A 25,743-nucleotide genomic window follows, 5' to 3' on the forward strand; every position below is an offset into this window, starting at 1 on the left:
GGTCTGTGAAAATGATTCAGATTCATTCATTTAAATTGTCGTGATATAGAACATTTGTATTCATTTATTTTTACAAAAAAGATTCATAGTTCAACAAATAATTTGAATATAATAGTTCATAGATTACGTTCTAATCTAACAAATGTAACTCAAACAAACAAATATGTTTAATGCATGTCTACTTAATTTCACCTGTGTTGATTTTTCGCATAACTAAGTCTATAGAAGTGTAAAAAATAGGCTATGTCAAGTTATTTCAAGGTACATACATGAGGGGTCCCCATTACATTCTCTGGTTTAAAAAAAAAAATTAAATTAACCTCTGGGTTAGACACAAGATCTTTACCAACTGCAGGTCAAAGTTCACCCACTTTTTTTTCTTGACCCTTACATCGCAGTTTATAACATTTAGCAGATTGTCATCATGATCAATGCTTAATAGAGATAGCAGAAAAAAAAGCCCAGGGATGTGGACTACACTGTCAGATCACTGACATGAAGCCGAGACCTGCCACCAACAAGAGGGCGATCGATGAGGTTCTGTCCAATAAGAGATGAGTTCTGTGATGTTCTGTCCAATCAGAGCGGGTCGAACGCTGGTGGGATGGGTCTCGTGGGCTGGCACCGCAGAACCTACGGATCTGGTCTTCGTTATGTTCAGTCAGTGTCGGGTGGAGTCTACATCCCATCGCAGCTCTGCGGGGAAGGAGGAGGACTGTTTTTTTATTAGTTTCTCATTGAGTATTTGTTATCGCCGAGGCATCGAAATACTCTATTAAAATGACGACAACAACCACCTATAAAGGAATGGAACCTGGTTCTAAAAGCAGTTCCAGGTAAAAAGAGCTGAAATCCTTTCACGGAAGAACAAAAGAAGTGTGATGCGGGCAAGCCTCTCGGCTAGCAAACGCCTCTTTTCTGCTAAAGGCAGCCTGCTACCTAACATTAGCCCGCTGCTGGCTGGCGAGGGATTTTTCTGGATTTAGCTAAACTGTCACATAGTCTTGCTAATTAAGTTAATCTTATTGACAGACTGATGCACCATATAGCCTTTAGCTAACGTTAAACCAAGTTAGTTAGGTTAGCCTGTCTGGGCTTTGTAGAATTGTGTTAATTAGCTAGGCATGCGAGTTTGAGAAAAAAAAAAAAAGAGACACACGAAGGGGTGTTTTCCATGTCCTTGTATACTGGGGGGAGAAATGGTCAAAGCTACCTAACGTTAGCCCGTCAGCTTTAACTGGCTGTTGTCGATTACAAAATAACTTTTTTGTTGGCTAAGTCCCAGCTCCTCTCCTGCGGTGATTTCTAAATGTGCTGTTCTTTGGAATTGCTAGCTAGCTAACGATCTTGTACCTAATATATTAAGTGTGGATTTTGTAGCAATGTTTCAATAGAGGAAAAAAGGTCGACTTTAGGAGCGAGAGTCCAGATACGCGATTGATTGCAGGAAGATTCCTTGGGTCTGCATATGTCGTTATCACCGATATGGCTCATTGTTGGTTAGAGCGAATGGAAGTTTCCAGAAACTCGGATAATGCCCATAACCCATTTGTAGTTTTAATAGACATGTCTACGCCGTTGTCTTCGTCTGGCGAAAAATATCCGTTAAATCTTTGTATTCATGGAAAAACACCTTAAGAGGGCCACTCATCCTCGAAGCACGCAGTCATAGCTTTCCAGTAAGTGATGCGTCTCGTCTGGATGCATCCCTGCCCCTTTGCAGTGAAAACAATGCAGAGAAAATGCCTTTAATTTACGGCTGCCTCAATAATGGGTCATTGTTTAAGGGCATATTTGGGGAAGACTAGTAACGTTACTACTGGTATTAGCCTTTGCTTAGTGAGCATGTCAAATCTCGGTGAGCTATTAAGCGTTTTGAAGTCGCATGCTGTTTTCGGATGATGCAGGGGCTTGGGTGGGGGCTTTGCGCTAGCTAAGCCTGTAAATCTTTCCTCAGCTCTTTGCTTTTGCTTCTTAAAGACCTTTTTACGAGCTGCTGGTCATTTCTGATGCTGCCCGACCAAATGGATCCGTACAGCATCCACTTTTTCAGAATTAGGCTAAAATCTTGGTAGGCCATTAAAAGCCTCCCACCCTTCCTTATCGTCATGCCATCTTTGGCTTTGGATCTCAGCTATGTCTGCCTAGTAGCTCCACCAGCTTGAAGCTGCCCTCCAGTTTCCAAACATTAATGCCATTTCATTGATATTATTTGCAGTTTCATTCTAGGGTGGGGTCTGCTGCCAGGCTGTTAAAAGCTTTCCCCGCATCGCAATCCATGTGGAAAGCATGAGCTCATCCTCTCTGGCTGGGAGGTGAAGTCTGGTTTAGGCATTATTGTCACAGCCGAGTGTGACGATTATTAGTGTGTGTATACAAGAATTGATTGAGAAAATTCACGCCAATGCTGTCCACGGTCCAGTGTGGATTTTCTTGCTTTCTTTGTAGTTTTGCTTTGAGAGCGGGGTCGTTTTTTTGGACTCCATTTGCCCGCCTGGCCCTTGGACAGCTGCTCAGTGTGTCAGCTGGTGGCTTCAGGGACTCTAAGGAGAGAAGCCTTTGCTGAAAAAAGAGGGAGGGGTCCAGCAGGGGCTCTGCAAACACACCAGTTTTTTCGTCCACCTCAACTGTCCTTCAGCACAGCAAGGAAAAAGGGTTTCCCTATTCATTATCGTGTTCCTTTTGTTCAGCTTTTGGTGGAAGGAATGTCGGTGGAAAGGGTGCAGGGTGCTTTGTTTACCATGCATTGGGATGTATGCAGGCTTTCTACAGTATATTGTTCTAGCACAGTCTATAAGGTGACCTATATCAGCTGTGGACATCAGACTTTTCACCTCTATTGTGTAATATTGACCCAATAGGGGCATCCGATTTGTTTTACTCATTTAATAATGGAATAACAATGCTATTAGGAACGGACCCCAACCCCTCGTGTGTCACTGCAAAGGAATCTGTGCTGAGGAGAGGCAGCAGCTAGCCAGCTAACTCTTATTATATGTGACTAGAGTCAGCTGCAGGGCAGAGATTGTGACTGTCTGTCTGACAGGCTGACAGCCGGGGTTTAGAGAGCGGAGACCTTGCTGGTAGTCTGTGTTTTTGTGTGTGTGGTATGTGTATAAAAGGGTTGGGGTGGAGTAGGGAGAAGGCTATACGTAGCTTGAGGCGTCCTCATGTTATATTTGACTGTTGATTTATTTATTTTTTTGCACTGTGCAGCTGATCAGTACCATGTGACATGAAGGCCCTGTCTTTTAGTTTGGCCTGAGAGTGGTGGATGGGAGCAGGATGTCAATAAAATGACATTATAATCCATCATCGCATCGTTGCTCCTCAGGGTACTACGACCGCCGGGCGGAACCTCCAGCATCTCCTTCGGCACGGACGACAACTCAACCCCCCGCAAGGACAAGATGGCCTCCAACATCTTTGCAGAACCTGAGGACCCCCATGCTCATCGGAGGAACAATCCACCCAGTAACTCAATCTAACATCTCACTAACCTATCGAAGTTCACTTTCCATGTGGCAATACCAGAGCCAAATTAATGAAAACAGGGTTTTGATTTACACGGTAACATTAACAGTGGTTTGAGTTATGCACCAGGGAGGGCGTATAAGCACTTCTGTATGGGCAAGTTCAATCTTGTAAAAGTAGACAGAACTACCAGAAGCCTTAAGTAAGCAAAATGAACCATGGACTTAATTATTCTAACTTGAGCGAGAAAAAGATACCAACTGTAGTGTTATTAAGTATTTTTCCATTTAGGTTGTCAGAAAGAACATCCCACAAGCGAAATAGCCAAAAAGCCCTGGAGTGCTAAGTTAAGGGTAATTTGAAGCGAGGCTTTGTTAGATGGGGATAAGGATCAGCCCTCAACGGAAAGAAATAGGTCAGTTAAAAAATGTGCCATGGGTGAAATGTGTGGCCTTGCATAGACATTAGGGAAGTTGTATTTTGAGTACACGAGGGAAGGCAATCAAATGCAGCAGTAGAGCATATGAGACCTGTGAATGACTTTGAGTTGTCAATGTCACTGCAAACATACAGCCACATAGGCTTGAATTAAAAATGTAATGTAGTCTGACTAGGGCTGTCCCAAACGATTATTTTTTTTAAATTTACACAAAACAAATTTCAATAAGGTTCAAATCTCTACTTATTAAAATTGTTTAACACTGCACTGTTCAAGTAAAATGAATTTGTTGTGCAACCTGAAGCCAGATGTAGGCTATCAATCCAACCACAAAATAAAGTCACTTTCAGGAGGAACACAAAAATAAAAACTTAAAGTAAATGGAGCAAGTGCAAAAAGAGTAGCCTGTATTTGCTTTTTTTAACAGTAGTAGGTATAATAATGAATAAGCTTTTGTTTAACATCCAAGCTCTTCTCCCTTTTAATCTTAAAGTAAAAAAAAAAAAAAGCAACATATGAAATCAGATGTATCAAATAAATCCAACATAAGGCAAGTTGCAGATTGTCTAATATTACAGTCTGTAATCGATTTTGGTCACTCATGATGATGGTAAACCAAAAAAATAACACTGCTGACTGACAGCGTCTGATGATGCTTAATGTTAAGTCATAGCGGGACATTGAAACGAATCAACAGACTAACGTACCGTTGGGCTACTACTGGGAACACATTCCGTGTCACTATGTCGATAATCGCACATGCTTGGGAGTAAAGCTTAGATCAGGGCCAAAAAAATCAAGCCCGACCCTACCCGAGCCCGAGCACGTCGTGTCCGAGCCCTGCCCGGCCCGACACATTAACGGAAATTATGAGCCAGAGCCCGATTTTAACCCGACAGTTTTTTAATACGTGGGCCGTTATAACTGACGTTATAAAGGACTTAGTGAGATATCTGAAACAATCTGTCCTGGTTGCGCAATTATCAAAGACAGCGCTACAGACGGGGGAGACATGATTTAGCACAGTTTACCTCACAGTCAAGTCAGTGCAGGACATACTGTATACCCAGAGCTACGGCAGAAGCTGGAGAGGCATAGCTTTCTCCCCACCCAATTAGGCTAATAAAGTAATGATTAAAAAAACACAAATGCTTGATCAAGGGCCCGAGGATAGTGAGGGGAAATATCGACCCGACCCGGCCCGGCCCGTGGGTCAAGTTCGGGCTCGGGCAGAGAATCTAAACTCTACATAGGAGGGAAAAGGACAAAAAGGTGAGCAGAACTTACGGTGTTTTGCTGCTGTTATCCTGACTCAGCGATGCTTTTTACAAAGGCTACAGACTACCACGTTGTTGTTGGCATTAAGAGTAAAATATTCTTTTCTCAACGTGTTGTTGAACTCGCGAGGAATCCATACTTTGCGCTGTTGCTGGAGGCAGCCATGTTGTTTTTAGATTTCTACGCGACGCGAGTTATTTGTGTCAACGCATTTACATAATCGACGAACCGTCCCCGCCCTAAGTCTGACATAATTCTGCCTGCTAGTATGTTTTTAACAATCCAGGTAAAACGTTAGCCAAACATAATTCACTCTTTAGTCTGCATTATCTTTATTGCTTGTAATTAGGGATGGGAATTTATACCCAGCTAGTTAGTTTTTGGGTAACGCTTAAAGATTTGATGTAGTGCGTGAAGAGGAAGATTCAATGCAGTAGGATTCAGTTTCAGCTCGTGCAGTGAAGTTACTCACATGCCAGGAATCACATGTTTTCACACTGGCCACTTTGTGGGGAACAGTTTACGTGGTGTATCAAATTTCCTGGATGTGTGGACAATGAAGAATTTACCCTAAAATCCTTACTTCAGCCTCTGACCTTTATGGGCAGCAGCTGCTGACAGTAAAAGTAATTGTCTCACTTGGGTCTAGGTCAAGTTCAGGGGAGCCTCCTAATAGTATTCCTACTTAAACGGATACAACTGGATGAGGATGTTTGTTTCTGCCTGAATGAGCCAGATGTTGTTTTTTTTTTAACAGGTTTTATAAGCATCGTGTGATCTGTCTGGCCTGGGTGTGACCTCCTAGTATAGATGAACAGGTTTGTTTGCTTTGGCATGGTGTCCTGAGTAGATCCTTTTTAACTTGACTTAAATTTTACTATCCTGCAGTACGTACCCATGCGTCACCCTTGGTATAGCCTATGTGATAATAAGACATTCTCTTGCAACATTGTGTACACTAACAGAGGTTGGAAGATAACGTTGCATTTTGCCATTTTATGAAATTACAGGATACGGAGGTGGGGAATGCTACAAAGTTCCCTCCATTCGAAGTAGAGATGTTGCATTTAAGTAGTACGCTGGCAGCCTCAGGCAATGTCCTTTTTACTCTGCATAATCTGTAGACCTCACTGAACAGTTTTATAGGGACTATTTTATTCTATTGAAAGTATTTCCAATGAAAATGTTCACAGCAACTTCTATGGATTATCCAAAGTGACTGGGACATTAGTTCTTGAAAGACATGTTTAGTTTTTCAAGTGTCCTCTTTTAATGCTTGGATCAATGAAATTTCATTAACTTTAATAGTATTGGGGCGATGGTAAATAAAGTATCTTCATGGCTACCACTAGGAGTAATTCTTATAGTTGGTTAGGGGTTTAAAAAAAAATTCTCCTAATGGGAGTTATGACTGTTGTGTCAGTTCGACTGTAGGGATGTGGATGTTTCTGCTGACACAGAAGCATATTCTTATTCAGCCAGAGACTTTGGCAGGTTGTATGTCAGGATTTTAGGGTTTTCAGATACCAGAGCTGTTGGTTTGTTCAAGTGCCCTCAGCTTCTGGCCACATGAGGAACACTGTAATCAGAGAGGAAGCCAACACTACCAGCAGCAGCATGATTGCTGTTTCTGCCTTCAAGTTTGTTGACCAGTGAGGTCAGTGTTATCATACATCTGTATCATGGACCCAGGAGAGCTATACGATTAAGTAGAAGGCTATGTGTTGTTGTGATGATAACGTAATGCATCACTGTCAAGCCCATGCATCTGGTTTAATCCTCTGTTCAGATAATTGATCAGACTCAGAAATCAGAAATGTGGAGCCAGTAATGAAGGAGCTCTTGTTGAGGGATCAAGGCTCTCAACAGTGACTAATTCACTTCACTCCATTAACAACAATGGCTGCTCCTCCTCTCCTTCAGCAGGCGTTGTTCCCCTCATGACAAAGACCCAGTCTGTCCCCTCCCTGGCCCTCTGGACTAGAGCTGGGCTATTGCCTTATGTGGCTTTAGTTCCCCACAGTGGGCCAAACACTGGGTTTTAAAGCTCTTTCTGATAAAGGAGAATACAGGCGCTACAGGGTTATGCGAGTTTTGGCATTCATGTTGTCTGCCTGGAAGTGTTCCACTGCTTTTCTGGATCTGGCGCAAGCGGCTTTGGTGATGTTTCCTGTTGGTTCTCAGTGATTTTTGTCTCATGTTATTTCAGTCAAATTCCCCCATAAAGCTGATGTTTTGTCAAATCTGAGAAGATGAATCTTTTGGTGAGCATGGTTGCCTCGTGGGCTTTGTGGCTAAATGGATTAGTCTCCATATGGTATGACTCTGCTGCTTTTAAGCCTGAGTCATGTTTTCTCATTTGTCTTTTGCGTTTCCTGTCTAGTTTCAATAAAAACCTATTGACCAAAAAGGAGAACAAATAAAATGGGCATTACAGCTTGTATATGTATGTATTGTCTTCCCCTTAAAGTGTTTTTTTTAAATCTGAAACAAAAGTCTAAGGATAGATGGTTTTGTATGCTGTACATATTGTAAAGCCCCTTGAGGCAAATTTGTGATATTAGGCTATGCAAATAAAATTGACCTTAGGCTATGCAAATAAAATTGACCTTAGGCTATGCAAATAAAATTGACCTGACTTGACAAATACACTCTGCTCTAGTCTTTAATAAGTTTGTTGCTCTATCCGTCTGTCTCTTACCCTCCCAGCTGGGGCAGCCGCAGGAACCATCTGTGGGGAGCCCTCAGCTCCACTTAGACGATGCCAGCAGCCTCTTCTCTTCCCCAAGAACCCTGAACCGGAACTGACCACCATCCACAATTCGGGGGCAGCCTTGGTCTGGAACCAGAGACGAGAGGTACTTCTCACTTAGGATGCCGTTTCTAAAACCGAGCCACAGCCAAGTTTGGGGCCCGAAAAGCACACAGTCATAGATTAAGTATAGTTGTAAACAGTTCAATGGAACATTCATTGGGGGGTGGATCACTTAATCCATCTCGTTGAAACTGACCCAGGACGTTGTTTGATAGATATTCTCCGCTGACATTTGTAATCCCTGTGGAGGTTTAATTTTTTTTATTCTGGGAATGTGTCTGTCTTCACCTACTGACATGGATAGAATATTCTAATTTAGCAATTTAACTGTGGTATAAAGAAACGGTGAAACGTGAATATCTGTTACGAGATATAATCCGCTGGGTAAATAAAAACCTGGCTTACCTACCAGAAACCTATAATATCTCAAGGGTCAGAAAGCTCAGTATTAGCAGATGCTTCTGTTTGAACGATTGCCTTCTGGATGGTGTTCTGAAAGAATTATTCTTCTGTACATTATTCTCTCTTCTGGCTAAATATCAACACTTCCTCCTACACCAAGGTCACAGAGTGTCAGAGTACAAGTAATACGATTCAGATATAGGAATACAGGAAGACATTTTTATATGGTTCAGTGAGGGTATCTGATATCCTTGTCTTGTGTTTTGATTGTAGGTTGTGAATGGCCAACAACCAGCAAATGATGGTAAGTATCCTGAATTCTTGAGCTGTTTATAAAAAGGCTTTTAAGTGTCTGTCACACGCTCACTATGTCTAAACAGCAGTGCGTGACTTGGATTACTCAGTGAATAGCTCCATGGTACACTATAACAGATCCGGTAATTCCACTTTCACTGACTCTAAATATCGTGTGCTGCTGGCATACCGTGACTTTAGGATACAGTACACATGTTCTCCCTTTCTAAGTCAACATCACACAATCTCTTTGATGTGGTTTTTCCCTGTCATGATGGCGTGATGGTCTGTAGTCAAGCAGCTGTTCTTTGATAGCAGGCTTCACTTAGTATTAAGAGCTTTTTATTAACCTCCAGGTGCATGTTTGTAAGAGAGGGGCTGGCTCCTCAGATAATGGAGGGTTTGAACACATCTATATGAGCATTTAAAAATCAAAGCTCACTTATATGTCATGCTGTTGAATGTGATTGGAATGTGTGTGCACTTTTGAAGCATGTTTATGTGTAATGTGTATTAACGTTTGAATGAAAAATATTGAGGACTTCAGTCAGTTTATTAACACAGTGTAGCTCGTCTATTTCTTAACATATAGTTCTTTTAAAACCAGCATATTTTACAGAGAAAAAGGTAGCCAGGAGTGGGAAGAAAATTGTGTCAAAGGAGTGCCATAAAAAATAATTAGAAAAACACAAATAACTAAATTATTAAAGAATAATTCTAAGCATTTTTTATTTCTATTCACATTTATTTGTTAAGTTGATAATTTATTTCTGTTTATATTTAAACATATATATTTGTTGCATATAAACTACTCTATTTTTTTTTTTTTTTCTGTATATTTTTGTAAACCGCTCATGTTTGGGGTAGAATGCATCAAATCTGCGCCTGAAACACAGGCGGAAAAGCCTTCGTAAATCTGGCCCAAAGAGTTTAAAATATGTGAGCTGAGGCTCTGGCACTAGTTTGGTAAAACTATAATTAATGCAACTGTCATAGCAGCCCTGCCACTGGATCTAATATCAAGCCCAGAATATTTGAGTGTCCATTCTGCCTAAAAGAAGATTTTAAAGTCTGCGTTACCCTTATTTGTGACATTTAAGTCAAAAGTCCCCTTGAATTTGCACATTCTACAGTAATTTAGGCACTAATTGACAACGAGCATTTGGGCTGCTTCAGCACTGATTGTATTACAGAACTGGCTTGCCTCACTTAACTCTTGCAGTGACTACATACCGTATTAAGTCAACATTTAGTTAAGACCAGAGTATGACTCGTTGACATTTGTACGAACATAAAAATTGCAGTTTTCGTTAATGTATAATTTCGGCAAAGCAAGACTGCTAACCCCATCTGCTAAAAACATCTTGGTAGCAGTAGCTACTTTTAAATTACATATTTTAAATGTATTAAATGGTAAATGAATGTATTGTATTGATTTTTCTTTTTTTTTTTTTTTTTTTAAGGTCGTTATTAACAAATGGTAGATGTAAAGCTGAAAAAGCACATTCTGTTTGTTGATGCTGTTTTCCGTTCATGTTCCCTGTAGTTTTTCCAAAGGCAGTGTGCTGTATTAAGGTCTTATCTGGTCCATGTCAAAGTTTTTAAAGTTAAGACATAATCAGTTTAAAACGCATAAAATGAAGCCATTACATTCTACCCATCTGTTCCACAGTTTACCAATTTACCCTGAAAACCCTTAGCCCCTTTTTGTCTCAACTTCGGCTTTTCTTTAATTGATGCTTTCTGCCTTTTGCAGGGCAGTACTGTTGAGAATATGTTATGCCATCTACTATAATTAGCTTCCAGAATCTGTTTTACCAGATAAACATGGTGTTTTACTGTGACATGTTGTTAGCTGATTGGCCCTACTCACATATACTGTCATCCAGAAACAGTCTGTGATGGCATTCATTAAATAACAGCCACTGTTGCACGCTTTGGATTAATGTGTTGTCTTTTTGTTGCATCTGTAGAGTGTCCTGACAATGCGGAGGTGGAGCAAGAGGAGCCAGAGCAGCACAAGGAGACCACAGAGCCCGCTGCCCCGTCGGGAGGTGCCAACGCTGCCGCCGGCGGCCGGAGAAACCCACCTGGTGGCAAGTCCAGCCTCATCCTGGGTTGAAACCACTTGCTGTTGTTTTTCATTCGAACGCTTTTTTTTTTTTTTTTTTTTTAAAGATAAATACCCCCCCACCACTCTCTTCTTCCTCCTCATCAACTTGTCACCTTCTTCCCTTCTTCACATGCACTCACGCTGTCACGTCCATGGGCCCCTGTGTCCTCTCCCTCCACCCTCAAACCTTTTGTTTTGATCCTTTTTTCTATTAAAAGAAGAAAACTGTTGACAAAAGCACTTTATGTATCGCTCTCCCCCTCTTCCATTTCAGGCCATCCTGTAGTGCATCGCGCCTGCTGGAAAAGGCATGACGTTTAGCTTGTCCTTCATTTTTCCCTGTTGTAAATGGTAAAGGAAAAAATAATAAAAAAGATTTGATGCGTGGATTTCTAAATACAATAAAGATTGATATGAATTTGCTGTGGCTGACTTTTTTCTTTTTTTACATAGCAAAAAAGATAGTATCGTAAGAATATTTGATTTAGCTAGACTGAATATTTCTGTTTAGAAGGGACGTAAATAAAATAATGTAGATAAAGGCATAAAGTATAAAAACTATTGTGCATAAACTGTGCATAAATGTCTCAACACATAGAGCTGAATGTTATTTATGTACAGTGAGGTGGAGCCTGAAGACTGCTGCCGTTGAGAGCAGAGACTGGAAATCTGCCCAGCCAAAGTAATCACGAAAGCGGCCTACAATTCTGCCAAAAGAGAAACTGCCTTTTCATGACATCATATGCTGGATATTTGGCTCTCTTTACGGTGTTTCTGATTTAAGATGGACGTTGCGTTTTGAGAATCTTAGGATGTTTAAAACAAAAGTCAGATTCAAAAGGTGAAGTGATTCATGCAAGATGTAATGTTACTCATGAAAAACAACCTTAACAGCACTCCTCAAAGATGGCTTTATTTGGAAGTGCTTGTCTAAGCATATTTGCCTTCTTGAGCAACATTAGGAAAAGGGAATATGGTACACCAATCGTTCTTTACCGTCACCTGTTGGTTTGTTTTTTCTTTCACAATTCCAATATTAACTCCTTTTAATATTCTCACATATTTATAGATCATAGTTATCTATAGATTAAACATTATTTTGAGAATTAAGTTTTAGTTACACCTTGAATCACAAACTACACAAATGGTGATGAATCATGACAATAGTCGTATATAGATACTAGTAGACGAATAAGCAACCAACCAAATCTGTTTTAATAACTTTCTATCTGATTATAATTTTCAAAATTACAATTCAGGACTTGTTCTCCTGCCCCTATTGTGAAATACAAAAGGCACATTTGAGAAATGGTCGCCTGTACCTGGTGCAAGATATGCAAATAACTCAACTTTTACAGCCAGAGAGAGCAATGCCCCTGCATCATTAGCATGACTAATAATAACAGCATGGAAGCTATAGTTGCTATATTGAATGTGTGGCAGAGGTGAGAGAGTAATGCTTATTTGGATGTTCAAGATATCAAATAAATGGATTCTCAAATAAACCCCAGGAAGTAACTATTGATCATTAGACCTCTGTTCAGTCTTTAAATTAGTGAACTGTATTCAACCAAGATGAATCTCAAGATGGAAAGATGATCGAAAGGTGAACGTGCCTATCCCTCAGTCTTTGTGAAATGCAAAAAGGATCACACAATACAAAAATAACCCCTGATTATTCATGACCCTATTATACAGTCATTTTGTCTTTACGCTGTGACTTTGGTTTGAATGGCTGTGTATTGTTGACTCTTTATAAGCCTCTTACTGCGAAGCTGAAGGATCTTTCAGCAGTGATAACACACTCTTTGGAACAGGGAATGACAGAAATGGGTTATTTGACAGGTCATGCTGACCCTCAGCATCCAAGTATTTTATTGCTCACCGTGGGCTTTACCAAAAATACTGTGCATGCTCCATATGTCTGTAGCAGTGCCTTTTCTCTCTGCCTCTTGGGCTACAACTTGAGCTCAGAGCCAAACCCTGTGGCACAGCGGTGTGTTTAAGCCCTCATCTGCCTTGAAAGGCATGCAGAGGTCACTTAAGTTCAGGAAAAGAACTTCCTGCCCTGGAGAAACGCCAGGATGTTGGAGGGCACTCAATGAAGGCTTGTTTTCAGTAAGTGCTGTACCCACAGGGAAAGGCAGGTGCCTTGTATTATGTTTTAGACACAGAGTCAGAATGGATCTCTGCTGCTTTACTCAATGTTTTTCTTATGTACATGCAAACACACGAGAAAAGAGTGAATAGTTATACCCAGCGTTCATTTTGAGTTCAAAATGTTTGGTGTACAATTGCATTTTGTTGTCTGTAGAACGAAATGCACTCTGCAAACACTGCAGTTTGCTCTTGTCGCCCTGGTCAACAGCTAATCAGTAAAACCACATAAGAAACAGATCCCCCCCCCACCCCTGATCATCCTTTTTTCCAGAGAGATAGGAGATTACCATTTTCCTCCCCCACAGCCATATGGCAAGTTATTTTACTGATGTCTGTGATGAATGTGTAGGCAACATTGCTCATTTGCAACTTCAATTTATTGACAGGGCCATTAAACCATGTGCACTCCAGATGAGGCCATGTGTGTTCCCAGGAGATCTCAGAAGAGGAAAAGGATACGAGAGAGTGGAAACATATTAAGGAAACGAGGTGAGTCATCTCTGAGTGACATGGCAAGCAATCAGGCAATCAATACTCCCATTCAGTCACACTGCACTGACTCAGCAACTAAGCAGGAGGAGATAGGAGAATTGTAGGAGGAAATAACCCTATTTATATGTTGCTCAGTACCCTAACACCAGAAGACAGCATTTCGTCTCTCCTAAAATTATAAACCCACAACCAAAATAATTTGGTATTGTTATATTAAGAAACAAAAGATTAAAGAAATGATCTTCCTGTTCCATTACTGTTCTGTCCTCTCTGTGACCACAGACAGAGCCTCCAGATTATCTTGCAGTCTCAAAAATAAAAAGCTTCCCACCCACCAGAAGCCCTAAACAGGAAGCACTGGTTAGCAAATGGACAAGGCCGTTTCCGTAGCAACAAAGGGAGCCTAAAAAGCCCTCCTTGCAGTGTCTGCTCTGGCTCACGTTGTACCTCCTTAACCGGATGAGACTGGAGGAGGGGGTTGATGGAGAGAAGAGCAGTGGGATGGACAGGGACCGTTTTTAATCTGTCCCACAGGGAGGTAGCGAGAGCAACGGGGGTGGGTGTAGTTTTTGAATTTATCTCCAACGACAGTGAAAGCCTTTATTGATGTGATTGATGTTGAGTTTACAATTCTCTCAGGACAGTGACAACTTAATGCAGTCTGTTGAGGCCATTTCAGCTCCAGCTTTATTGGTCATCATCTTATAAAACTGTAAAAACTTGTGAGCAATCAGTACATGACTGACTGTGTCCTTAATAAATAGTAGGATATTTTTTTGGTAAGATGCTGTATTTATTTTGTTTTTTTTGTCACTTTATACTCTACATGATTGATTGAGAGATGGGCTGATCATAAGCCTGACAGAATTTCAGAGTCACAGTTACACTGTATGCCACACTATGCCTTATTTTATCTCGGTACCGAGACTCGGTAAGACATGCTTTAATCCCCCCTATTTAGCATATCTATGCAATTTAATAAATATTTTTTTACAGACTGTAATGTAGTTTTAAGCAGGACATAAGGAATTGTATTAGTGTTTTAATATGCAGTATATGTCAATAATTATAACCTCTCCTATGAAAACATATTTTATATTATTACAGTTGTATTTTACTTTATTGTCATTCATTATTGTTGTTTACACAGCAGCCTATTGGTGCCTACATATGGAGTTGTTTATCATATATATGTTAATAATGACTATATTATAGTGTGTTGATCCATTTATGAAATGTGCATATAGTGCTTATACATGCTAAATGTGGGGATTAAAGTAAAGTGTTACCCAAATATCCTGTAGCCTATATAACCTGCTGTTTTAGGCATAGAACTAAATTTACACTCAGACATGTTTGTTCTTCTGCCACTAGAGGGCAGTGCAAACACTATCAAACAGACGCCTCCCACTCTCTGCTGACACTAAACTTTTGACCTACTTTCGGTGTAGAATATGTACTCCACGTTCTACAAAACATATCAACCAGTGCTAATGTATTTCCTTTCTGTCTGATGCTTTAGAGAGGTCTAATGAACAACAGTCTAATGTTCAACTTCACTTTCAGTATTGCAGTTCTTTTCCAATTGCTAACACACTAAAATGACATGCATAGCACAATTATTTAAACTGACACAGAGAGCAAAAACTCTTCTCAAGTCTCCAAAATGCACTGAACACAGTTCTCTGCATAATACACAACAATCTGACATAAAGTCACATGTTTGCCATTTCAAAACACTGCCATTCAAAATGACACTACATGACCTAATTGGCCAATATATGTGCCACCTGGCCAAACACAACCTCAATGGTTAATTGTTACCACTTCAATCAGGAAATAAGCACTATGAAAAGACCACAGGTGAGCACCTTTTTTTCTATATATTTTTTCTGCAATTTTCTTTTTCAGTTTACTGTTTTTTGTGAGCATATTTTTGTTCAGTCCAATGTAAATATATCTGCTGTGCATATGTTGCACTGACTTGTTTGGTGAAAAATAAATAAAAACAAATGTTTCAGCATGTGTGTGTATCTGCAAATATTTCTGTGCATGTGAACAATCGAAGAATTTTCTACAATTTGAACTATTTTAGTATTATGGCAAAGCATACTAAAGATGAGAGTGCTTTTCATTATGCCCAACAGTGTTTAGTTGGTTGGACAAAAAATCTGGTAATATGAATGAAGTGTGTGCCATTTGGTGCAAAAGTTTGATTTTGATAATGCTATATGTAGTTTTGGTTGCAGTGCTTCATTTTGCAGGATATATGAGGTATTTTGCAGTTTGGGTGTGTGGTTTTGTGAATTGTGTTAAGTATTTTGATAAAAACCAGCCTAGTTTGCAAAATTGTGTTTTAGCAATTGGAAAAAACTGTATTAGTACAAGCATTTTGGGGAAAAAAAGGGGTGAATCTCCCACAAATTGCAACAGAAAATCTGACATATGTTTATTACTTATGAAGGTCTCCTCTATAACATACTAAAAGTCCTAAAAAAATCCAAGTAGTGGAAAGTTTAGAAAAATATTGATATCGGTGATGCCAGTTTCTCATAGCATCCATCCATCCATCTTCTTCCGCTTATCCGGTAACGGGTCGCGGGGGTAGCAGCTCCAGCAGGGGACCCCAAACTTCCCTTTCCCGAGCCACATTAACCAGCTCCGACTGGGGGATCCCGAGGCGTTCCCAGGCCAGGTTGGAGATATAATCCCTCCACCTAGTCCTGGGTCTTCCCCAAGGCCTCCTCCCAGCTGGACGTGCCTGGAACACCTCCCTAGGGAGGCGCCCAGGGGGCATCCTTACCAGATGCCCGAACCACCTCAACTGGCTCCTTTCGACGCGAAGGAGCAGCGGCTCTACTCCGAGCTCCTCACGGATGACTGAGCTTCTCACCCTATCTCTAAGGGAGACGCCAGCCACCCTCCTGAGGAAACCCATTTCGGCCGCTTGTACCCTGGATCTTGTTCTTTCGGTCATGACCCAGCCTTCATGACCATAGGTGAGGGTAGGAACGAAAACTGACCGGTAGATTGAGAGCTTTGCCTTCTGGCTCAGCTCTCTTTTCGTCACAACGGTGCGATAAATTGAGTGTAATACCGCACCCGCTGCGCCGATTCTCCGACCAATCTCCCGCTCCATTGTCCCCTCACTCGCGAACAATACCCCAAGGTACTTGAACTCCTTCACTTGGGGTAAAGACTCATTCCCTACCTGGAGAAGGCACTCCATCGGTTTCCTGCTGAGAACCATGGCCTCAGATTTAGAGGTGCTGATCCTCATCCCAGCCGCTTCACACTCGGCTGCGAACCGATCCAGTGAGTGCTGAAGGTCACAGGCCGACGATGCCATCAGGACCACATCATCCGCAAAAAGCAGCGATGAGATCCCCAGCCCACCGAACTGCAACCCCTCTCCACCCCGACTACGCCTCGATATCCTGTCCATAAATACTACAAACAGGATTGGTGACAAAGCGCAGCCCTGGCGGAGGCCAACTCTCACCTGAAACGAGTCCGACTTACTGCCGAGAACCCGGACACAGCTCTCGCTTTGGTCGTACAGAGATTGGATGGCCCTGAGAAGGGACCCCCTCACCCCATACTCCCGCAGCACCTCCCACAGTATCTCCCGGGGGACCCGGTCATACGCCTTCTCCAGATCCACAAAGCACATGTAGACCGGTTGGGCATACTCCCAGGCTCCCTCCAGGATCCTTGCGAGAGTAAAGATCTGGTCCGTTGTTCCACGACCAGGACGGAATCCGCATTGTTCCTCTTCCACCTGAGGTTCGACTATCGACCGAACCCTCCTTTCCAGCACCTTGGAGTAGACTTTACCGGGGAGGCTGAGAAGTGTGATACCCCTGTAATTGGCACACACCCTCTGGTCCCCCTTTTTGAAAAGGGGAACCACCACCCCGGTCTGCCACTCCTTAGGCACCGTCCCCGACTTCCACGCAATGTTGAAGAGGCGTGTCAACCAAGACAACCCCTCCACACCCAGAGCTTTAAACATTTCTGGACGGATCTCATCAATCCCTGGGGCTTTGCCACTGTGGAGTTGTTTAACTACCTCAGCAACTTCCACCAGGGAAATTGACGACAATCCCCCATCATCCTCCAGCTCTGCCTCTACCATAGAGGGCGTATTAGTCGGATTTAGGAGTTCCTCAAAGTGCTCCTTCCACCGCCCTATTACTTCCTCATTTGAGGTCAACAGCGTCCCATCCTTACTGTACACAGCTTGGATGGTTCCCCGCTTCCCCCTCCTGAGGTGGCGAACGGTTTTCCAGAAGCACCAGGAAGACCCAGGACTAGGTGGAGGGATTATATCTCCAACCTGGCCTGGGAACGCCTCGGGATCCCCCAGTCGGAGCTGGTTAATGTGGCTCGGGAAAGGGAAGTTTGGGGTCCCCTGCTGGAGCTGCTACCCCCGCGACCCGTTACCGGATAAGCGGAAGAAGATGGATGGATGGATGCTATGAGAAACTGCCTCCGGAGTCCTCTGGGATAACATATCCCGGAAAGACTCCTTCTTCAGTCGGACGGCTTCCCTGACCACCGGTGTCCACCACGGTGTTCGTGGGTTACCGCCCCTTGAGGCACCTAAGACCCTAAGACCACAGCTCCCCGCCGCAGCTTCAGCAATGGAAACTTTGAACATTGTCCACTCGGGTTCAATGCCCCCAGCCTCCACAGGGATGCACGAAAAGCTCCGCCGGAGGTGTGAGTTGAAAGTCTGTCGGACAGGGGCCTCCTCCAGACGTTCCCAATTTACCCGCACTACCCGTTTGGGCTTACCAGGTCTATCCAGAGTCTTCCCACACCCTCTGACCCAACTCACCACCAGATGGTGATCAGTTGACAGCTCTGCCCCTCTCTTCACCCGAGTGTCCAAAACATACGGCTTCAGATCAGATGAAACGATTATAAAATCGATCATTGACCTTTGGCCTAGGGTGCTCTGGTACCAAGTACACTTATGAGCATCCCTATGTTCGAACATGGTGTTCGTTATAGACAATCCATGACTAGCACAGAAGTCCAACAACAAACAACCACTCTGGTTTAGATCAGGGAGGCCGTTCCTCCCAATCACGCCTCTCCATGTGTCTCCATCATTTCCCACATGTGCGTTGAACCCTCTCTTACCTCTCTTACCCCTCTCGTCCACCGGGGTAAACTCCAACGTAGCGGCGCTCAGCCGAGGGCTTGTGAGTATCCCCACACCCGCCCAGCGCCTCACACCCTGGGCAACTCCGGAGAAGAAAAGAGTCCAACCCCTATCCAGGAGTATGGTTCCAGAACCGAGACTGTGCGTAGAGGTAAGCCCCACCAGATCCAACTGGTAGCGCTCCACCTCCCGCACAAGTTCCGGCTCCTTCCCCCACAGAGAGGTGACGTTCCACGTCCCCAGAGCCAGCGTCTGCTGCCCGGGTCTGGTCCGTCGAGGCCCCTGACCTTCACTGCCACCCATGTGGCAGCGCACCCGACCCCAGCGGTTCCTCCCATAGGTGGTGGGCCCATGGGTTGGAGAGAGAGGTGCCACGTAGCTTTTTCGGGCTGTGCCCGGCCGGGCTCCGTGGCAAACCCGGCCACCAGGCGCTCGCTGACGGGCCCTCCATCTGGGCCTGGCTCCAGACGGGGGCCCCGGGCTTCCTCCGGGCAGGGTCACTCCATCTCTACCTCGTTTTTTCATAGGGTTTTTGAACCATTCTTTGTCTGGCCCCTCCCCTGAGACCACTTTGCCTTGGGAGACCCTACCAGGAGCACAAAGCTCCAGACAACACAGCCCTCAGGTTCATAGGGACACACAAACCTCTCCACCACGATAAGGTGATGGTTCCAGGAGAAGTTTCTCATAGCAGCCCATGTTAATTGGAGACACTACAGGTGAATCAGGGAAATATTTTAACTAACAGATATCACCATGAAACTTCCCCAGTTGATTACTTACAGTAAGACAATACTTTAACTTAAGTTATCTGAACTATTATGTTTAATTATGCAAATGAGGCATTGTCTAATTAAATATATGCAAACACAAATAATGGTGTTTCAGTATTGTTCAACTTGGGCCCTATTTTCCCATCCATTGGTGTCTATAGGTGACTAATGTGAACCAAAATCTTTAAAGTGCCCATATTTTGAAAAAATCACTTTTTCTGGGATTTGGGGTGTTATTTTGTGTCTCTGATGCTTCCACACGCATACAAACTTTGAAAAAAAACCATCCATGCTGTTTTGAGTGAGATACGGGTTTCTGAATGTGTCCTCCCTTCAGTCTATGGGTGAGCTGTTCAAAATCGGCACGGCTTTCTTCATAACTAGTCGAGACGAGGGGCCTAGGGGGCTAACCGTTAGCATGCTAGCGCTAGCATGCTAGCTCGTTCTCAATGGCAAAACACTGCTACAACACATACAAATTCACCCTAATCTACAAAATAAATTGTATAGAACTACCTACATGTCCCTGTTCTGCAGGTATTCCATGCAAAGTTGGAAGTGCGCCCTCGTTTAGAAGAAGTCTCCCAGCTAATCCTGCCTTGTACAGGCCGAAGTTGGAGAAACAGCTAGCTAGCTCATGTAATCCTTACCTAGCTACTGCACATTAGAGCTTAGATCGGCCCAAAAAATCAAGCCCGAACCTACCCGAGCCCGAGCACGTTGCATCCGAGCCCGGCCCAGCCCGACCCATTAACTGTAATTATGAGCCCGAGCTCGATTTAAACCTGACACTTTTTTAATACGTGGGCCGTAATAACTGACGTTCTCAACTACGTTGTTTGAACTGCAGAAATCTGTTTAGAATAATGCAACAAGGACGAAGCCTGTAAACTGCGCTGTTTGTTTAGAATGGAACGGATCGCAAATGGATCTGAATGAAGAAACGTAAAAAAAAAGAAACAATGATGAACAACATATTGTTGTCACTGCCCACGACTTGTTTAAACTGCTTCCATACCTCCGACTTTCCTCAACACTTGCTCAAAGGTAATTCTCCTGTTTTTCTTTTTTTCTTTACATCTTCAAGCTCCATGTTGCATTTAAGATACACAATACAGCACAGCAGGCCCGGTGTGATGCGTGCGAGAGGAGGACACTCCGCGCATGAAGTGCTGCATTTTGTAACTGCAGCCTAAATTTTGTACACATTTGTTACTTTTATATAGCTTATATATACATATTTATAGTATTTCTGATTATGGCATAGCTTTCTCCCCACCCAGTTAGGCTAAATAGGTAATGGATAAAAAAAAAAAAAAATGCTTGATCAAGGGTCCGGCTCGGGCCCGGCCCGGCCCGAGGATAGTGGCAGAAATAACGGCCCGAGCCCGACCCGAGGTCGTGTTGTGCTCGGGTCGGACTCGGGCTTGGGCCGAGAATCTAAACTCTATTGCACATGTGCGACTGACAACAAAGATGTTACAGAAGTTGAGAGGTCTCACTCTGTCGCTAAAACAGAGACCTGAACACAGGGTGAAAAGAGGAGCTGCAGCAATGTACAACAAAAATATGGTGTTTTTGAAAATGAAACCATGTAAACCTATTCTGATACAATCTCAAATTACAATTATGAACCTGAAAATGAGCATAATATGAGCACTTTAAAATCTTTTGAAATCTTTTGAAACAGTATTGAGTGAGAACGCTGTAACCAGCAGCCACAGACCGGGCTGCAATGTAAAATGCACACCGTCAGTTTGCGTCCACTATAAGTGTTGTTTTTGCCAGTGACATGTTCAGATTGTTATTCTAAGTGTCTGACAACATAATGGAAAGGATCCCTACATAGATAGACCTTTTCGTTAAAGAGTAAGATCCTTTTTGTTTAACATGAAACAGTCCTGAAATCACCATCACCAAACCCACCAGACTCCATGTAAATAAACACATTGCATTGCAGCCCGGTCTGTGGCTGCTGGTTACAGCGTTCTCACTCAATACTGGACCACAGATTTCAAAAGAGTTTGGTTCACATTAGTCACTTAGACACCAATGCATGGGAAAATAGGGTCCAAGTTGATAAATACTGAAACACCATTATTAATGCAAATTAGCACATATTTAATTAGACAATGCCTAATTTTGCATAAATAAACATAAAAGTTCAGAAAACTTGTAATACCAAAAAACCTTTGTCTTAATGTAAGTAATCAACTGGGGGAAGTGTCATGCTGATATCTGTTAGTTCAAATATTTTCCCGATTCACCTGTAGTGTCAACATTTTTCAATACTTGCCACCAGTTGGACTTCTTAGGACTGTTTATATGTGATAGAGGAGACTTTTATGAGACTAGATGAGTTGAAACAGTTTTTGTTGCAATTTGTGTGTGGTCATGTTGCATAATGCGACCTCTGAGAAAACACGTGAGTTTCACATGTTGTTTTTGCTTGACTTTTGGTCAAGAATCCTGAGGCGAAAGCAAAAATATTTTCTAAAACACTTCCTGTTAAGGATTTATATATTGATGTGAAACTTATCTTACAATCACTGTGAGCATGTCTGCTGTCTGGTTGAAGCTGACAACCATTTTTTGTCTCTCCTGCACAGCCCTGAGTGGCCCAGGTAAGACGGCTTACATGTGGTGAGATACTGTATACTGAGCTAGTAGAGTGGTTCCTTCCACTACACGTGAAAACATGGCATTAGTTTAGCACACCTCCAATGTCTTCTGTATATGATTTGCTCAGAATATACTGTAATTTGTAACAAAATACTTTAAGGGCTTGAATTTGTGTATTTGAAATATTTAAAATACATTATTTAATATGTCATTTTTTTTCTCAAATGAGACACATTTAAACAGTTCGTCTATTGTAGTCTTAGGCTAAATGCAAGGGAATCACATGACATGTCCTGTGTCATTGTGAACAACTGTATTTCTTTTGTGTTTCCTGGGACTGCAGTGTTAGGGGGTACATGCAGTGTCAGGGGGTACATTTTGAGGTTGTTGGTATTCGGGGAAGGGGAGGGGTCGCTTTTCATTCTCTTCTACTATTTTGTACTGCTGTGATGGTACTGTTTTGTGTTTTTTACACTCATTCAATTGGTTGCTTGTAAAGTTGGAGATCTAAGAAATGTTCTTACTCCACTGCACTTATATTTATCACTCTTGAAAAAGGCAACTGCTTCATGCCCAGTCTTATTGTCATCTGGAAGAACTAGTTTTTTGTCTTTCTCTATGTAGTGAGCAGTGAAGTGGTATGGAGAGCTTTAGGGGAAGCAGTCACTATCCAGTGCAGACCTTCCAAACCAGACCAAGAGTACCTGAGTCTGAAAAAGGGTCTTAGTGAGGAGCATGAAGTTTTGTACAAAGAAGGCAACTCAGAAAGAAACACCATTCACAAAGAATTCATGGGCAGACTTCAGCTAAATGGAGTATTCCCCAATGTGGACATTCTCATCAAAAACTTGACCTCTAATGACACAGGACCGTACTGGTGCGTGTACAAGAAGTTTGACCTGGTGTCCAGTAAAAACCTGGAAATGAAAGGCACAGGGTCTGTTCTCCTGGTGGTGACGGGTGGGCCTCAGCAGCGTATGTATACTCACAAAACAAAAACATATCACATACAGCAACAGTGACATGTAACAGTAAGCTTAGGATGTAACTAACTAATTCATTAACTGACCAATTGTATTCAGTCCAGGGATTTCACTTACTACCGTAAAGTGTCTGATGCATACTAAACTTACATTGACTTATCTAATAGAAATTGCGTTCATGCTTTATTTGCTTGATTGCAAATGAGACTGTTTTTGACTCCTTTGCCATGACTGCTTATTTTCACTGTAAAAAAAAAAAAAAAAAAAAACCTAAAAGAAAACCTAAACACACTGTCCATTTATTACGGATTCAGCATGTGTCCCACCAGACGATAATCTGTTCCTGGTAATTGTGATCTTTGCTGCGCTGCTGCTTGGCATCATCATGTGCTTCCTCATATGGATCATCCTTAAGGTACCCATGTGTTTTAGTTTGTGTGTGTGTGTGTGTGTGTGTGTGTGTGTTTTTCTGTATTTGATTGTACTTGGCTATGACTCACAAACTCTGATGGAATCTTGGGAGCGTTTTCCATGTTCCCGTTATTCTCAACAGTACTCAACTGATAAACACACATAGTCAAATCATTTGTGGAATTTATTCTTTCACTTTAAAAGCTGAGGTTTATTGTCAGAGTCACTTTTACACAAAATAATGGTGCAAAGCTGCATGCGACCAAGGTATTGCTTAGCAGAATGTTGAATCTGAATTCTGTTATTCTCTGTGTGTGTGTGTGTGTGTTTGTGTGTGTGTGTGTGTGTGTGTGTGTGTGTGTGTGTGTGTGTGTGTGTGTGTGTGTGTGTGTGTGTGTGTGTGTGTGTACACATATTTACATTATCATTTGGTCTTCAGTGTGTGGTGCTGTTGAATTGAATTAAATGAAATACTTCTTGCTATTATACAATACAGTTCAACAGTACATACATGTGTGTACCACATATAAACAGTATATATAAGTTGATATAAAGTATAATATATGATGATATAAATGAAAAAAAGGAGAATGTGTAACTTTAAAATGACTCAATAAAGAGAAGTTGCAAGAAATATACTGAAAAATAATCCTAGTACTTATTGTGTAATAGAACCTACATCTAACATGTTGAAAACAATATCTGTTGTTACCAGGTCAAAACCACCAAAAAGCGCACCAAAAAGACACAGAGGCACGTCACCACCAATGATGTTTATGAGGACATGCGTGGAACAATCAGACGCTGAAGATGTCAGCCCGCAAGCAAGCAACCTGAAACTCCACAATCTCTCTGCACCACTAAGGCGCAAGTTATGCATTGTTGAACGGAGGTTCAGTTGAAAACCCAAAAACAGCTAAAACTATATTTCTGCTTAGGAATGTAATCATGCTGAAAACTATGTTACTAATATTACTATATTCATATGCTTAGAAAAATGATGGTGTGGATTGCTTTGTGACTGCCTGCCGGAATATGAGACTGCAGCTAATGCAGAAGAAGAGTTTGTGTGTGGAGCACTGAGTTCATGCATGAGCAGACTGATCTTATGAAGTGGCGTATGTATGACACGCCAATTCGTATTCCATTTAGGCGTGTTATCAAGACGCATAATCGTTTTTTAGCGTGTTTATTAACGCAAATCGCCTGCCATTGACCTACATTACGAGTGAATTTTCGACATAGCGAGTAAGGGACGTTGGTCCACATAAGGAGGTTGGTTGGAGTGGCGGATGGGTAAAACACAGGACCTTCACCCAGGAGAGCTGGGTTTGTGTCCCGTGTGTGGTGATTTTCAGCCGTTTTAAGCCTTCCCCAATGTTTCTTTCCTAAACCCAACCGTTTATTGTTTTCCTAAGCATGTTTTTGTCGCTTTTTTGTGTTACTAAAGCCTTTCCCAATGTTCTTTTCCTAAACCCAACCTTTTCTTTTTCTTTTTTTTTACACGTGTGACATTGTTCTCGCGATAGTACGCAACGTGGCGACGCCACGTGGTGGGTATGTTTACATCTGTTGTATACAGTGTAGACATACACGTGGATAGCTGAAAATGTGTACAGATAACACGCCATTTGGCTTTAGGAAAGTGGCGTGTATGTTTACGCAAAGTCATGATGCCATGTTGGTATGAGAGAGAATAATGGGGACTTAATGTGAAACATATGCACTTGTAATTAATATTGTCCTGCTTTTGTTTGGAGAGGGGAGTCAGGCAGTCATATATGATTTAAAAGTATTATCGCTAGCTTGTGTAATTTATAGGGCTGTTGGATTGTGTAATGCATAGATACGAAACATGGTCACATGTGAAATGTCCTGCACGTGTCTTCTAACTTGTATCTGCATTAAATGGTGTTACCCTATAAGGTCATATGAAGTGGTGAACCAAACCTTGCTGCGCCTGGGGGAGTGAACCAGTCAGTATATGTAATATATAGGGGTAACTCGCTGACAAGAATAGAACTTTTGGGGCATTTTGTGCTTCGGACGCAAGGATTTCAGCATCTCAGCAGTCATTGAACTTACTCTGTTAGGGACTTAGTGTATTTTTTCATTTTCTTTCAGTTTAGCTTATTTGCTTTTTTAACTTTCTGCTTCAACTAAAATAAAAATACCTGAGCTCGTGTTGAGCTAGGGAACCAAAACCCTCGTCAATCTTTTGTGCCTTTTTGGAAGACTTTTTCTCTTTTTTCTCCACCCCTGCTGTATGGGAGGGGGACACGTGGCGTTCAGACTCCTCTTTAACCGCCCGTGG

The 25,743-nt window shown here is 42.2% G+C and overlaps 1 protein-coding gene and 3 long non-coding RNA genes across 4 annotated transcripts; 2 read left to right on the forward strand and 2 right to left on the reverse strand.

Annotated features, from left to right (window-relative positions):
• Nucleotides 1-566: 566 nt before the first annotated feature.
• Nucleotides 567-11,236, forward strand: LOC116059391 (jupiter microtubule associated homolog 1). The gene is made up of 5 exons (XM_031312433.2): nucleotides 567-836; nucleotides 3,335-3,474; nucleotides 7,901-8,049; nucleotides 8,682-8,712; nucleotides 10,676-11,236. The coding sequence occupies exons 1-5, from the start codon at nucleotides 781-783 to the stop codon at nucleotides 10,822-10,824; spliced, it is 525 nt and encodes a 174-aa protein (XP_031168293.1). The 5' UTR covers nucleotides 567-780; the 3' UTR covers nucleotides 10,825-11,236.
• Nucleotides 7,674-7,919, reverse strand: LOC116059396. Its single transcript, XR_004107301.2, has 2 exons — nucleotides 7,826-7,919; nucleotides 7,674-7,775 (listed from the first exon to the last, which is right to left on the reverse strand). It is a non-coding gene; the product is annotated as an uncharacterized LOC116059396 (long non-coding RNA).
• Nucleotides 10,028-21,638, reverse strand: LOC116059394. The gene is made up of 3 exons (XR_004107299.2): nucleotides 21,456-21,638; nucleotides 20,439-20,442; nucleotides 10,028-10,039 (listed from the first exon to the last, which is right to left on the reverse strand). It is a non-coding gene; the product is annotated as an uncharacterized LOC116059394 (long non-coding RNA).
• Nucleotides 21,639-23,020: 1,382 nt separating this feature from the next.
• Nucleotides 23,021-24,253, forward strand: LOC116059393. Its single transcript, XR_004107298.2, has 2 exons — nucleotides 23,021-23,433; nucleotides 24,145-24,253. It is a non-coding gene; the product is annotated as an uncharacterized LOC116059393 (long non-coding RNA).
• The last annotated feature ends 1,490 nt before the right edge of the window (nucleotides 24,254-25,743 follow it).

The sequence above is a fragment of the Sander lucioperca genome, chromosome 21, assembly GCF_008315115.2.
Source record: "Sander lucioperca isolate FBNREF2018 chromosome 21, SLUC_FBN_1.2, whole genome shotgun sequence".
NCBI classification, from domain to species: Eukaryota; Metazoa; Chordata; class Actinopteri; order Perciformes; family Percidae; genus Sander; species Sander lucioperca.